Raw genomic sequence first — 16,036 nt, 5'->3', positions numbered from 1 at the left:
TGAAGACTCTCCACAGTTAAAGCTCATTAAAGATGTATAACATTGTCACATTTTATTTTCACATACAACCACACTAACTGAAAAACACTAACACTATGAAAACTGTGTCTTTAAGCTTAGAATGCAGTCAAGCACTTATCACAAGTCACTTCACAACACCACTTAAGTGCTTCGTTAACACAGGAGAAAATTTAAAATACGTTTCATTGCTGTAATTAGGTAGTAAAGATAAAAATTTGGATTTACTTGGAACATCTCTCTTTCATGCAAATCATCTTATTTACCTAGTTTTATTCTGCTGCTTCAATGTTTGTAACTTTATAAGGATAAGGCGGTGACAAATTACAAATGAATCATAACAACTCTCTAAATAAGCACAGAACATCACCAAAATATAATGCTCATGTTCCTTGAATCATTAGAAACATTGTAAGTTTACTCTGAACATTATGCAAGGGTTCAATGCAATAAAACAAGTATGACAACTCAATGAGAATTCAGAAAGAAACATAAAAAAGGAACACAATGGTCAAACTGCAAATATTTTAGAAAATGAATAGGAAAATTCAAATTGATGACATACATTGAAACAAAAATATTAGATATCATTCAGTTCCAATCAAGCCACATACCTTCAGGACAGAAGTAGCAATTTTGAGTGACTGCAACCTCAGCACCCTCTGCCTACGAATAAAAGAACCAGAAGATGAAATGAAAGGTTACTAAGTGTTTGACTGCTATGACAACACTAACAATATCTAAAAATTTTCTCATAAAAGCTATACTTTGTACCACATGATAGGAAATTGATATATAGTCAGATAAACATGAAATACAGTATATTTGGTATACGATCCATGCTTGTAATAGTGTGACTATCAGCTGCCATTGTGCTGTATACTGGTAATAATACTGGATATGCATATCTTCAATATCTAACACGCATTATGAGCAGACAACAGAGTGAATTCAGCAGAATTCCTAAGAGCAATAGAGAAGAAGCTGCCGTTTAAAAATACAAGATAGTAAAATACTTTAATAAAGCTAAGGATTAATCTCCACATAAAGCAGCTCTATGCAAGTGTTGAAGTTGGCAAAAATGTTGGATTAGTGAAATGAATGGTGCACTGGTATTTTGAAGACAAAGAGTCTAAGAAGCCCGTCATGCTGTGACATCAAATCATAGAGAGAAATGTTTGCAATTTTGATCGTGTTGTATCCTTGTTTGTTTTTGTTTTTCTTCAACTGACTGCATTGCAAAGGTTTCATTGTTAGCGTATTAATAATCTGCACAAGTTGTAAATTGATGCTTGATATTTTTGGATACGATGGACCTTGACAAGAAGTTTTCTTGCAAACCGTCAGGTCATAGCATTTTCACTCTTTCTCTCCTACTTTCAGTATCAATATACTTTTAGTATCAGTACTTAACCATAAGCAATTCATGTGGGTCACTGCTAAGAGCATCTTTGGACATGCTTTCAAATCAACCAATCTAAGAGCAGAGAGGATGACTAACCTCAACAAGAAGTTCTTTGTAAATGACATCCCTGGCACCAATGATGCCGCTGACCAGTTCATTGCCAAGAGTGCATCCCCATCAGTTACAGATAGGCCAAGGGCTGTGAAGGTAAGGTGTCAAATGGAAACTGATTACATGGTGCTGAATAGTCATACTTGATTTATTCAAATTCATGTATTCTTGCATCAAGTTGTTTTTGTTGTAACTGACTGACAACTGCCCTTCAATGTAAATAAGCACTGAATGCTCAGTGTTTCAGTAGTAGCCATGATAAAAAGACAAAAAACAAAAAACATGGCCATACACACTTGGGTTGGACTTGAAGGATTAGAACCAGCACTGGCTGTCAGACAGAAGCTCGGTAGTCTGATACGACACCCATGTACAGTGTAGTAATCAATAGATCCTTGGTTCGAGTCCAACCATAGCAAGCATGTCAATGACTAGTTGTCATGGCTACTAACAAAACACTGAATACTCTGTGCTTATCATAATTGTAAAATAGCTGGGAAGACCCAATTGACGAAAAATTAAACTCGCTAAATATATGGCATATACAGTATTTAGAGTGACCCAAGACTGTTACCTTCCAGAGCGATGTTGCCGAGGGTCCTTGGGATGATGCGGAACTCCACAGACTGAGACTGGGATCCGCCGACACACACCTTCTGTCTGCTGCGACTCCTCCTGGCCATTCTGAAGTCATTTGTCCTCTCCAGAGTCACCTCCACCTGGACGATTTGACACCACAGGAATGATATCATTAGGATATTTTGTGTAATACACTGAGCACCAAGTTTAAGCAGATATAGAGCTTCATTAACACACAGCACTTCTATTATTTACATTACAAAAGGGTACTGTAAAACAAGGAATGTTCGCGTGCATTTTAATTTCGCGAATTTCGTGAGCGCCAAGATTTGTGAAAATATATGTTGTAAGCTGGTTATGAGGGAGTCACGCTACACATATTACACACGCACACAGTTTCTTTGATGGATGCGATCGTTTAATTGCAGCCAAATCCAGTCAATCTCTCAGACAAGTTATTATCATCTTGTCACCTTGCTGGTTCTATCTAAACTCTCTTTTCTTTTCTTTCAAACTAAGCTTATATTATTATTGCTAACGACGCAACATAACGCATAACAATTACACGCAACACAGTAACTCATGGTAACATTCACAAATATGTCACAATATAAAAAGGCGCGTATACGTCACAATAATCCAATATACAACATAAAATGCACACGAAAGTTGTCTACACTGTATGCATTGAACGCCAATGGCAATTCAGGAAAATTTCATGCCACGAAAAAAACTGTTGGCTCCAATTCGCGAAAATTTCATGCCGCGAATATATCATGTTATACAGTATGTGACTTCAGAATACAGGGAAAACTGAATATATGAAATAAAAGTATATGAAAATGAAAGGATGTTCCCATCCATAGCTCACCACAAGACTCTCGGTCAAATAGTTGAAGACAGTCACTCTGACTGGAACGACCTCACCCCTGACCACAGAGTAAGGAAGGGTATAGGAGAGGAAAAATGGCTGGAAGGCGCGGAGCTTGGTGGGGGGTGACACACCCACTCCGTACTCTGGGGAGGTACAGAATCCACTCCCAATCCACTCAGTGACGGTGTCTGGACCTCCATACTGATTGAAGTCTCACCAGTGACAGAACTGAGATAAGTATGATACCATTGACATAATACATAATATGCAACAATGGCTAAGGTCAGAGGTTGAGGTAAAGAATGCATACTTCATAGAAAAAGGCATCATCAAATAGTTTGGTTTAACGCTCCAAGGCACAATGACATGCATAACCTATCATTAAATTCCCCTTAACTAACACATGAAATGACAAATATATCTTTTTGAAATCACAACACTTCTTTGAAGTATTGCGATCCATTCTAATATTGAGAGATTTGCTTCATCTTTCTCAAATAGCTCTAGTTTTCCACAAAAGTGCCTGTTTTCAGAGGAAATGTGCTTCAAGTTGGCATATGCCAACCTGGAGATCAGAGATAACTCAGAAGAAAGCTACAAGTTGTATATCCCTCATGTGGTGGATCCACATCAAGTACCAGCTTTGAGTACTCTACAGAAGGTAAAGACCAAGGTCTTGGACTCACTCAGTCCTTCGCAGGTCCCAGAGCCATGTTTCTGGGAAATAGGACCTGATCCTTGGCGCACTCTCCAGGGCATTGCTGGGTATCTCCACCTGCTCCTGGGCATCATCAAAGTCAACATCCACCTTGTTTCTTTGGAGCAGTGGTACAGCAATGGGATCCTCTGCTGTTTCCTCTGCCATATCTAGGGATGGACAAATTAAAGAGTGGTATGACTGCTTTCCTTTGACTCATACATAAATGTCTGGGCACAGCGATAGGGCATAAGTTCTCACGTGGTCAGTATTGGGCATTCCCTAGCATTACTCACATAAACCCATGGATATTCTGAATTGTAGAGCTGGGGCACAAGTGAAAACATTTCATGTTGCAGGATCACCACACATACTCCATAGAGGCAACTCACTGATGACGCATAACACTTTTGATGGATGCTTGGCATTTTTAACAGCATCTGAACTAATAACTCTGAATCCAGATAAATATCATGAATACTCAACTTATCTTGAAGTTGTTATCTTGCTGGTTACAGACATGAGTCTTTTTTTTCATCTTCTCAAACTAAGTTTGCTTTCTTTTTTGTTTCTATCTCACTGGCAACAACATGCTCAGGTGCGCCACAATGTTGCACAATGTAGCGTGGCAGCATAATACGTTCACGTCATAGTACATAACAATTGTCACTGTATTGTGATAAAATCCAACATACACAGGCAATGAAATAGAAAACACATTTGAAGGGAGGGAGAAGGCTGAAAGAGAGGACAATGTAACATTAAGGCCGAGGATAATTTGACTTACCACCACCTTGGGTCATTGAAGCCATGCCAATACAGGGACTGGTCTCAACGTCCATGTTAGTGATGTAGACCAATCCCATATCCTGTTATCACACCAGCATAAAAAGAGTATTAAAAAAAAATCAACAAAAGACCAACTTAACCCATAGAAAGATGGTATGATACATAAGGAAGAATTAAAACATTTCAATATGAAGCTATTCCCCTCCTGTACTGTTCTACAGAGGAACATAAATGACTCCCACAGAATTACCTTTACATAAAGGAGCACGCATTTTGGGAGATGGAAAGTCCTAGAGGTTCAGAGGTCTTTACATCAATGTGCACCTTCAACTACTCAAGCACCTTTTACCATCAACATTTTTCTAATTCTATGGACACTTATAATACATCTCCTAATGTCATGAAATTTACATTTCTATGTACATGTTATTCCCACGAGTGCTGTAACACAGCCAATGCAAACATGTATAGAAGTAGAGAGAGAGAGAGAGAGAGAAATGACTGCAGATATATAAACATAAAACAGCAAATATTTAAACTCACTTTCAATTATAGTTCATTGACTAAAAATTTCAACAAGTAGCAAGTTAAAAGTTTTAATGGTTTTGCACATCATAAATGAACATCGCATGTTCACATACGCATTGTGTGCAATAAAATTGCTAAAGGGGAAAATGTATTGGTATTTTATGTAAAGTTTAATTTTATCCTGCAGATATTCCAAAATCTAAAAATGAAAAAGTAGAGATGGGCAATTTGGAGAAATCTGTTTGTAGTGGTCTAATTAATGTATCTTTATCTTTCAATTATAGCACAAACTGACCTTGAATGCCCTAGAGGAATCTTGGTACCTCGCCCCGTATCCAGGGAGGAAGATGCCTCTCTTCTTACGGCCCAGGGGGAAGAATTGTGGGTACTCATCTTCCTCTGGCTCACACCGTGTGCTAGGCTCCAGGTAGCCTCCTGTGGAAGACAGCTGATAGCGGTCTAGGGAGGAGAAGATCTGAAAGTACAGAGGAAACAAAATGGACACTTATGTCTTCATACCAGATTCTACATCAGGACATAGGGTTAATTACTAATAACACAAAAATCATGTACGGTACTGCCATGACTGCCACTCAGTGAATTAATGCTGAAATCATTAACACATGCAGGTGTATGTGGCTTGCTTGGGCATGCCCACTAGTGGAGATACACAGTATATCAAAGTTGGACCAGACAAACATATGGGGCTCAAAAACAAAATACTACATTGCAATTTGAGCACAGACATGGTGGGTTCTTTCTAGTACTGCTTTTACTTAATCTTCATCACTGTTGCAAAAGTAAATTGGTTTTTCTTTCTTTTCCCCCCCCCCCCCCCCCCCCGTCTTGACATACATTTGTACTGTAGGCTTCATGACAGAATAAGGTGAAAGCAGTCTTTACCCTCTGGGTGAATAATGAAATATCAACAAGTCATATGTAAGTCATGTGTACTGTGTAACTGGCTTGGTGAGAGTTTTATTGAAACTGGCATTCCTTGCATACTGCTAGTGATTTCCTGGGCAAAATGATGTCATGTTACCACACTGTCACTGATACGTTCATCTTGGAACAACAAAGAGAGATACATTTGTAATACCTGAGAGACGTTTTATGACCACGCCTACCTTGTCACCCTTGAGTTGGTTGTCACCACCCAAGATGTGGACACTCCTGTCTACCACACCCACTGCACACAGGGAGCCAGGAGAGGCACGGATGGTGATCTCTGTCTCCGCCCCTGGCATCCGCTCCTCGTCGCTGAACGAGATGTCCACCTTGAAGACAAAAGTCCAGTGGATTAATCATCACATAAACGTCATGTTCTGGTGAAGATTCCTGTCCAGTGAAAGTAATCTTTAAATCACATACAGAATGATCAGAATAAGTCTAAACTTGATAGTGGCACTGGATCTTTTACACAACTTATTATTTCCTACAATCCGCAAATTTCCACCTTCTGTCTATCTCCAAAGATGTCAGACTTTCGCCATGCTGCTTCCTTCCTCTTTACCCATTTTATCCCATTTCTGATTTCTTTCAGACAGTACAGGGTTTGCTTTGATATTGCATTTGACTTCTTGAATTATTGAAGAATACTGTCTACTTCAAAATAAATATTACATGTGATTAGGAGCACAAATAAATGACAGCTTTGTAACGAAGGCAATGAAATTTCATATTGAAGGAAAAGATTTGGGCATACAGTTGAAGAACAAAATATAACCTCCATGGCCCCAACAAAATGCACTGTATTGTAATCAGTATCCTATGCTTTCTCTTTTTTTTCATTACTTGTGTTCTCTTTAGCTTAAAAAGAAATAAACTTTGAGTCAATGATACAAAATTTTACATTGCAGTTAATAAAGTGATGCATTTAAATTCTATTGCAAAACACTCTGATTTCTGTACAATTCAAGTTTGCAATTCTTCACACAAGTTTTGCATAGACGAAAGCACATCTACATGTATGTCAATTTCTAACTCTCAAGGTATTTCCTATCCACTAAACAGATAAGTGACTACCTGCTGCTTGATCATGGGAAGAAATTTCTCCACCCTAGTCTTATTCACCTCATTCTCAAACTTCTTTTGCACCCTGAAAGCAATGCTGTCTGCGACAATCTCTCCATCAAGTGTGATGTAATAGGCCAAAATCCTGGTCTCGGGCACCATGTCTGGTGAGACACGGAACTTGAGCTCTCGTGAGTAGAGGTCTCCTGGTTCCACGATCACCACAGGAGGATCGGTGGGCGGAACGAAACTGAAGTCAGACGAAAACGAGGACCCGCCCAGCACTGATGAAAGGAGATATGGATTTGAAAGAAAAAACAATAACAGAATGAATTTTTCCAATGTTGGTAGTGACAGTAGCAGTCAGTCAAGACTCTCTATAAAGCTTCATTAGTCGTAGCTATCACGAGATAGAATGGCGACATAGCTACTAGTTTCAAAAGGCATAAATTCTGTAGAAAGAGGATACATAATGTATCCTATATTTTGTACCAAGTAAAGATATTTTTTCTATCTCACTGTGATGTCATCTTACTGAAATACTTTGCTATCTTCATGTGAATTTTTTTAATATTTGTAAACAGACACAGAACATCTACTTTTTGTTTCTCCTTTAAAAACAATAAACCAACAGAAATAGACAGCTAAGCCTCCAGGATTATTCTGAGTGCTATACAAGCATCATAATACATTTTGAGGAACATACAGGAACCTTATCACTATCCTCTGGGAAGACTGCATTCAGTTTGCATTTGCTTGTTTGTTTGGGGTTGCTGGGCTGTTTTTTGTTTGTTTGTTTGTTTGTTTGTTTGCTTGTTGTTTTTTTTTTTTGGGGGGGGGCAATGCAGAAATATTTCCGCATGTAAACACCAATAAATTCTGAACCTATATGCACTGAAATTTTCCTTTATTGTAAGAAGTCACTGTGAAAAATTAGAACAAATTTTGAAGAAGTATTATCTTTAAGATGGAAACATCAATTCATATTTGCTTGATTCATGACATCTTTAGGATGAGTCTTTATACTACGTATTTGATCGATGGTATGATTGCAAGTTTGGCAAAACCATTGATTGGGTATTTGAAATAATGACATCACTACTTATATTAATGCATTTTGTGAGTATAAATTTCACTATGATAATTCTTTTGTGTGTGTGTGTGTGTGTGTGTGTGACAGGCTAGCTACATATATCAGTAGAATTCATTGGCCAATCTGACAGACATCTGTGTTCAGGAGGGGAATTGACATACCGTCGCTGGGGTGACAAGACCTCGTATCTCAAAAATGACAAATGTTCAGGAGAGCAAAAAAACATGGCGGCCAAAGCACTATAGTGAATGGGAAAGCCTTTACTTTGACATGTCATGGTGGCTTCATTTTTGTAGTAAGACAGTTGGAATTTGGCCAAGACATCACTTGACCCATTATTTGACCATTAAGCCAAAAAAAAATTTTTTGACATTTTTGAGATACGAGGTCTTGTCACCCCATCGACGATACACTTTTGTTGGTAAGCAAGCAAATAAACAGCACACACAGATTAAAGCTCCAGAGGAGGGATATAAGCAGGAGTAAATTATACAATATCATTCCAATTACCATGCAATGCAAGTCAGAAAGGTTTTCCATCAATGTTATATGGTTCAGCACTATCATTGAACATATTCATACTAGCATTATACAGAAAAAGTGCATAGTATTGAGTTCAAATGATCTCTGTTAGAAATAAAGTTTGTATACAAAGTAGAAAGTAGTGCTGGGGGGGGGGGGGGCAGCCAGATTACAGAGTAGGGAGAGGCAGAGAGAAACACATGCCATTGGGAGATAGAAAAAGCAAAAGAATACCAGTAGACAGATATAGACATGGGTGCAAGTATATATGTTCGTATATGACTACTCTACCACATGACAAATAGATAACAAAGATATGTAACTAGATATTCTATTGAAACCTGAACAGGTATTAGAGCTTCTGATTACAACCAATTGGACAAGTATACAATACATGGGGGAAATATGATGATTGGCTGGGGGTCTCCTCTTCAACCTTTGGAAGATAAACAATTGCTAAAATGCAGTTCCTTTCATGTTCGAAGCATTTCCTTTTTATTGATGGGTACCACTGATAAATGATGCTTGATTGGCACTTGGTAGCATATATATATATATACAGGGCTTGACACTAACGGTGGCCCCAGGGCCACCAAAAATAAAAGTTAGTGCGGAGCCCTGATATAAATATTTATATATATGTATATATATATATATATATATATATATATATATATATATATATATATATATATATATATATATATATATATATGTATATATATATATATATATATATATATATATATATATATATATATATATATAAAATCTTTAAACGCAGAATTCCTTTCTCACTTTTTAAGTAGTAAGGCTGGAGATAAGCCTCTCTAAACAAAAACAAAAAACCCTCCTCCACAACAACAACAACAACAACAAAGAAATCCCCTCCATCTATTAGAATTGTAAATAAAAGAAAAAAAATAATGTGCACTCAAGAAGTGGTGAAGTTTATTTCTATTCGTTTTTGTTTTTGTTTTTGTTGTTTTTTTTTTGGGGGGGGGGGGTGCCTAGCTGTTGCCATGGGGTGTGTAATTAGCAGAAGTTACAATTATTGTCTGGATTCACACAACCTGAGGCAAGAAATGGACTTCATGTTTTGATTAAGACATTTCATTTTAACTCGCTCCTTATGGGAACCTGGCATTTTATAACAGGTTCCCTCAGCGTCAACTCATATACAAAAACATGGTATACCACATTCCCAAAATATAGCAAAAGTGTCTGCATTTGTGGTCTATATTAATTTTTATAAGTGTTAAATGCTGACCAGAAAAATGACTCTGTTTGAAAGATTACAGTCTCTTCTATCAATATCTGGGGGCTTTTTTGTATTAAAACAGCATGTATTTTTAAGTAATTTACCTTTTCCAATGTAGTACTACAATTGTTTCTCTATAAAACTCATATGAAGACATACATAACAATCAAGGATAAGCTCACAAGATTTTAACTTTTGCTGACCCCATTCGGGTGCGCTTATGTTGTAGTACACAACATAAGAATCAAGCGCATCCTCTATTCATCTCATGTCCAATGACATTTTGCATTGCTCGATGCCACATGCAGTTGAACGTGGAACGGGCAAACACAGCCTGTCTGTTCTTTGACGACGGGCAAAAAGAATCTCGTTTGGGGGCATTGAAGGTTCTTCGAGCATTGTGGGAGCAACAGCTTAAAATATAGACAAACTGACAGTAATAAGGCTGTTGCTATTTCCTTTTGGTTACTCAATTATAAATGGCTAATTCCATTAATATCAAAATTTTAACTTTAAAAAAAAAAAAGTAAATGCTGGTATAGATAAACAGTGGATATGAATTTTCATCACACTTAGAGGGGCTAGAGTGTATACAGGGAGCAGAGTATAGTTCACTTTGATTGTACGTAAATGAACACAAATATTAGCATAAATGACAACTGCAACTAATTTCAGCAATTTATCATACATGCAGAAGATGACAAAATAAAATCACAAAGGTGACAAGCTTTCCATTAAATCTTTACTATCAAGACGGTACTTTCAACAACACAAACACGATTACAAGAACACAATGCTGTACGTAAGCATGGCATTTTTTTGTGTGTGTATATTTGAGCATTTTCTATCTAAAGCAGTGACATAAAGCAAGCAGCCTTGCTAGAAAGAATTGACTGTATTACCCAAACTCAATGGAATTGAGACAAATTGCAAAGAACCATCTTCACCAATCCCTGTGAAAAAAAAAAAAAAAAAAATCAGGAACAAGAAGAATGACAGACTCAATGTGGGACAAAATACACACAAAACTGGAGCATACAATGTATATAGATGTGTGGGCTTAGATGAGTAGATACATGTGGATGATAATGATGAAAGGAAATGTCTAGAAACAATGAAGAGGTAGAGAGGAGGACAAGAAAAGAATGAGACAGGTGTTATATATGCTGGGCTGAAAATGGTGGTTATGCATAGGAAATGATTATGAACAGCACCTGTTACAGGATGGATGACAGGTTGTCTAATGGGAAACACATTTACACACATGTGCATGTTCACAGATGAAAAAGCAGAAAAGATGAAAGGATAAAAGGAAAAGATGAATGGATAAAAAAAAAAAAGAAGCATGCCATAGGTGCAGGTTCAAAAGCAAACATGACCACAACACAGAGTTGACATGAAAATAAATAGGATTAGGCATAGTGTAATAAAACAAATCTTATTCATGATTTATGCATCAAGATCCCTTAAATCTGCACACGTTATTTGAAGAATTATCATGACCACTGAAGGATACAACAAATACATATATGCTGGATTACAGTATAAATTCAGGGTAAATGTCTATTGACCATTCCACAATTTCTTGAAATGGTTTACTTCTATGATAAAATAAAATCAGTGGTAGAGAGAGGTGTACACTATTTGTTTGTTCATTTTCCATCTGAGAAGATGGCTGGATACCCCATATTCAGCTACGTTAAGCTGGTCTTCCATGGGGTCCAGTTGGATGAGAGGAGGGACCACTTCACCGGGTTAAACACCCTGCTCTTTGCGATGAATGAATGAAGCGGGATCTTTTACGTGCATGAGTTGTTACTCTCTCATACACGGGACCTCCATTTTATGTCCTATCCGAGGGACAGAGTGTTTTTGCCTCTTGCTAGAGGGGGCGGTATGCTAACACACAACACTGCTCAGTCCAGACTCGGGTTCGAACCCGAGCCGCGTGATCGTGAGGCAGACGCGCTACCGACTGAGCCAACTCACCGCCCTCATTTTACCTGGATCACTTTTCATCTGCTTCAAGCACTAAGACAAATCAAATCTCTGAGGTACACTGATGGACAATTCTGAAGAAATTTGTGTGTCTTTGCATCAACTAATCATGACACATCTCTAACTCGGCAATATTACATCTGACATATTCACATTTTAGATATGATCAGATTTTATATATCAACATACTCTGCAAATAACTGAGCCGTGTCTATACTTCTGTTCTACTCTGTACTACAAGGTGATCAATTTTGTAGAAATATAAAAAAAAATTAAATAAACATGTCCACATTAAGTCAAAATGGAAAAAAAAAAATCATTTACAGCAAAGTATGAATTATTTTGGTGACATTCAATCCCAATCTCCCTGTACATCAAAGATGACATAGCACCTGAAATAGTTTGTATAATACCACCCTAGTAAAATTTATGAAATATTGAAACACTGATTACTAAATTGGTACAACCATTCAATTCTATGAGGGGGAAAAAAAAGGATGCAAGGGAATCCTGAGAAGACATTTGTTGTAGATTCACTCTGAGGGTTCTATTTTTTGCTTCTCAACAAAGGCAATCTCATTAGAATGAAGAAAATCATTTCCAATAAGTCATAAAAAATAGAACAGTGCATCAAGAGTATGGCATGGTCCTGGAAATGGACATATAGACAGGTGAACACTGGACTTGATAAGAGTTAGGAAAGTAAGCAGCGACTAAGATGGAATGTTGACCCACCAGAGGGCAGCATTGACGGCAGGTCACTGGCAGCTCCAGCAGAAGGACCTTCCTCGGCAAAAGAGGGCACCCCATCCACAGACTCCATGTCTGGTACCGATGGCTCGTCACTGGGTGAGCCTTCCGGTGGCCCCTCTGCTTCTCGCCTGGGCCTCTTGTTGGGACGGTAGAATCTGGTCGGGATGATGTTTCCTCTTGACATCACCTGATGACACATTCAAAGATTTGTGGAATGTCAGTAAAGTATGGCAAAACAAAGAGAGAAGAGACTGCACAAATCAATGAATTCAATTAAAAGAGATGCGGACCCTGTAGACAATAATGATATGATTTAAGTGGTGAATAATAAAATCCAAGCTTATGGATATACTGTATACGCCGAATATTTCGCGAGGTTTTTATTTTCGCGAAGTTCACGAGTCAGGTGCTATTCGCGAAATTAAAGACACGCGAAAATATTGACTCTGATCCCGATATGCGTGTACACTTCTCCGTTCAGTACAGGACTCCACGATCGCGAATTTAACCACTCGCGAAATCGTCAGAAATTCCCAATTCGCAAAAATTTAGACTCGCGAAATCTATGGCGTATACAGTATATCATTTGAAAGTACCTATTAGCTAGAAAACAATCTGAGACCTCAACCAAGCAGCAAATTTCCACCCACACACACACGCTGAAAATCATCCAATTTCCTAATATAGAAGCCTTTTGTTTACATCATCAGCTTCAAGCCGTGTGGCACCTCGCCCGGCAGAGCATGCGCTTTAGAACACGTATGCAAACTTCAAATCCACACCAGCATGAACTCCCTATTCATTGACCCTATCTGCAAAATGATATATAATCCTTCAAAAATCCATAAAAATTCCTGGACAACCACCAAAATTTAATCGTCTGTTCCCTGTGTCATTATCAACTTCATCCAAATCCATTCTCAACTGTTTGAGTTATTTTGTACAAAGACAAACAAACAAACAAACCAATGCCAATGAAAACATAACCTCCTTCCTTGGCAGAGGTGATAAAATCAGGAATGTTGGTAGTCAAACTGGCTTTCTGAGTGCTGATGAACATTCCCTGAGTGCTGATGAACATTCCCTGAGCACTGAATTTCTCAAAGGATAACCATTCTCAATTTATGATTGCATAAAGTGATCTATGCTCTAATAGCTGCCTTATGATGATAAAAAAGTACATGTTACTTCACTTTCCTCACGTCACATTTTTATTCAGACTTTTTTTTTTCTTTAACAAATGACACAAATAATGTTGTCCTGAGCCATGCTCTGTGTGCAACAAACAATGCGATTCTTAAGAGTGACTTACCACAAATCTGAAGCGGAAGTTTTCTTCAGGATCATTAGCAGTGTAGTCAATCCTCAGTGTCTGCTCAGACCCAACAGCTGCCATGCCCCTGATAGGAGCAAGCTGAAGGAAGCTGCCCGTGGGGGAGTACTGGGGACGAGCATAGTGAGAGGTAGCTGGGTCATGCAGGGTGTAGGCCCTGTTACGCCCAAAGGACACCGGTGGAGGCGTGAAACCTGGTGCAAATGCCTGTATGGCAGTGAGCAAACATGCAAGAAAATGACACATGGTCAGAAAACATGGCTTAATGTCAGCATCATGATCACTCTTGCACCATTACCGAAGAGGATATTGACTTCTCCAGATAGATTTCCATTTACAATCTACAGTATTTTTTGTTTCAACAAGCCTACATGAATGTTTAGATATTAGTTGTTTACAGACATTGTGTGATTTAAGATTCTGTCCATGCCATCTGTTTTTTTTTATTTTGAGAACTTACTCTGCATACTTCTTCCTTTTCATTACTTTACCACTCAGACACAATGTATAATGCATTTAAGAATGTAATTGCTCTTACAAGTATTTCTAGTAAAAAAACACCAATGCCAATACACACTCATGCTAGAGTGCAGCCAGAATGAAGGGTCTTGGAGCACCAGCCCAATTACACACAAGATTGAGCTATGTCCCCAGTGCACTACACCTGGGGGATCAAGCCAGAGCATTTCATTTTCAGATTATTCGAGGATAAAAATGGAACACATTTTGTTTATAGCTATGAAGAGCAATTCTCTAGTCCACAAGTTTCTCTTTTGTTCTACTCAACAGAGAAATAGAATAGCTAAGATATCATGGGACATATAACATAAAAGGACTCAATAGGTAAAACATCCTGTCAAAGAATGTAAGCACCAGGTGGGACTCAAACTCGGAAACTCCCATGCAAGAGCCTCAAGCCCTACCCACAATACCACAGTGTTCCCAGATTGCGAGAGTATGTTGTGTCAGGATGAATCTAGCTCACCAAAGAGAGAACTCACATAGAGATTGAGGCTGGTAGCTGTGATGTTGATGTCGGTGACGACAAACTCAATGGCGCCCGTGTCAGGTGAGGTGAAATTCCTCTCAAAGATCTTGCCCTGGTCGGAATTACAGCTGAGGCTGATCAGCCGATCTCCCGCAGGACTCCCATCGGGATATGTCACCAAGATCTGTCCACATGAGAAAACAGCTCGAGTCCAATTCACACCCAACCAAACACATAAGCCCTATGAACATTGCACCTAGTGCTACTTGCAAGCAAATAATAAATTGTTCCTGGTGTAAACTAATGTCAATCTAATTTGAGAGAACAGGCTTGTCCTAAAAATCTAGGTGCATCTTTTAAAATTTTGATAAGTCTCTCTGTAACTCCAATTTTAATTACTGGTCGACTGCTGCCAGAAAAACATGTTTTTGGTTTTGATTTGATTCTGATGATTTGAAACTGATGTATTCATACATTCTTTTTCTTTTCATCTTTTAGACTGTATCTGAGCATTCTCATTTAGGTAGGTTAATTTGTTTACCTCTAAATATTGCTTGGTATAAAAAAAACTTATGTCAATTCCTGAGTTATTACCATATTCCATCACTACTGGTATCATTCAAGAAATTAAGCAATCAGTTGATCTCTATGACTTCTATGTCAGATTTCAATAATACAGAATAGATAATCTGCATCCACAAACCATAAACACCTTGAAGACTTGTCCCAAGTATACTTGTGCAGGTTTCAATTGGAAAACCTATGTTATAGCAAAATCAGCTTTTCCTCCACAGGTTAACATTAACCCTAAAAAGACTGGGCTATTTTGGTAGCTCGAAAGACTGGGGGGGGGGGGGGGGGGCCTAAAGGGCCCCCCCTTAAGATCTTGGCCGTGGATCGCGCAATCGCCGCGGAAATTTGCACAATGGTAGTGTGCGATGTAATCTACAAGATCGTATATTTAAATTTTCCAAAAGAGCCTTTTTTGAATTTTATTTTGATTGATTATGCTAATTTATGCAAGAAATCGGACTCTTTGATCTAAATCAGTAAATAAAGCTCCAAAAGTGCTCA

General features: G+C 38.2%; 1 protein-coding gene across 1 annotated transcript in view; it reads right to left on the bottom strand.

The window, feature by feature from the left end:
- The window catches only part of LOC140231065 (pregnancy zone protein-like), a 148,399-nt gene that overhangs the window by 81,950 nt on the left and 50,413 nt on the right, over window positions 1–16,036 (bottom strand). Inside the window, exons 10-23 of the mRNA XM_072311217.1 lie at window positions 14,976–15,146; window positions 13,954–14,181; window positions 12,624–12,828; window positions 10,793–10,843; window positions 7,075–7,298; window positions 6,129–6,278; window positions 5,297–5,476; window positions 4,472–4,553; window positions 3,674–3,854; window positions 3,626–3,639; window positions 2,985–3,199; window positions 2,109–2,253; window positions 1,520–1,622; window positions 633–684 (exon numbers count right to left, since the gene is read on the bottom strand). Coding sequence (XP_072167318.1) covers window positions 633–684; window positions 1,520–1,622; window positions 2,109–2,253; window positions 2,985–3,199; window positions 3,626–3,639; window positions 3,674–3,854; window positions 4,472–4,553; window positions 5,297–5,476; window positions 6,129–6,278; window positions 7,075–7,298; window positions 10,793–10,843; window positions 12,624–12,828; window positions 13,954–14,181; window positions 14,976–15,146 — 2,001 coding nt within the window. The remainder of the gene's footprint in view (window positions 1–632; window positions 685–1,519; window positions 1,623–2,108; window positions 2,254–2,984; window positions 3,200–3,625; window positions 3,640–3,673; window positions 3,855–4,471; window positions 4,554–5,296; window positions 5,477–6,128; window positions 6,279–7,074; window positions 7,299–10,792; window positions 10,844–12,623; window positions 12,829–13,953; window positions 14,182–14,975; window positions 15,147–16,036) is intronic.

This window comes from Diadema setosum, chromosome 7 (genome assembly GCF_964275005.1).
Source record: "Diadema setosum chromosome 7, eeDiaSeto1, whole genome shotgun sequence".
NCBI classification, from domain to species: domain Eukaryota; kingdom Metazoa; phylum Echinodermata; class Echinoidea; order Diadematoida; family Diadematidae; genus Diadema; species Diadema setosum.
The sequence above is the reverse complement of the archived record's forward strand: the minus strand, read 5'-3'. Positions and strand labels throughout refer to the sequence as shown.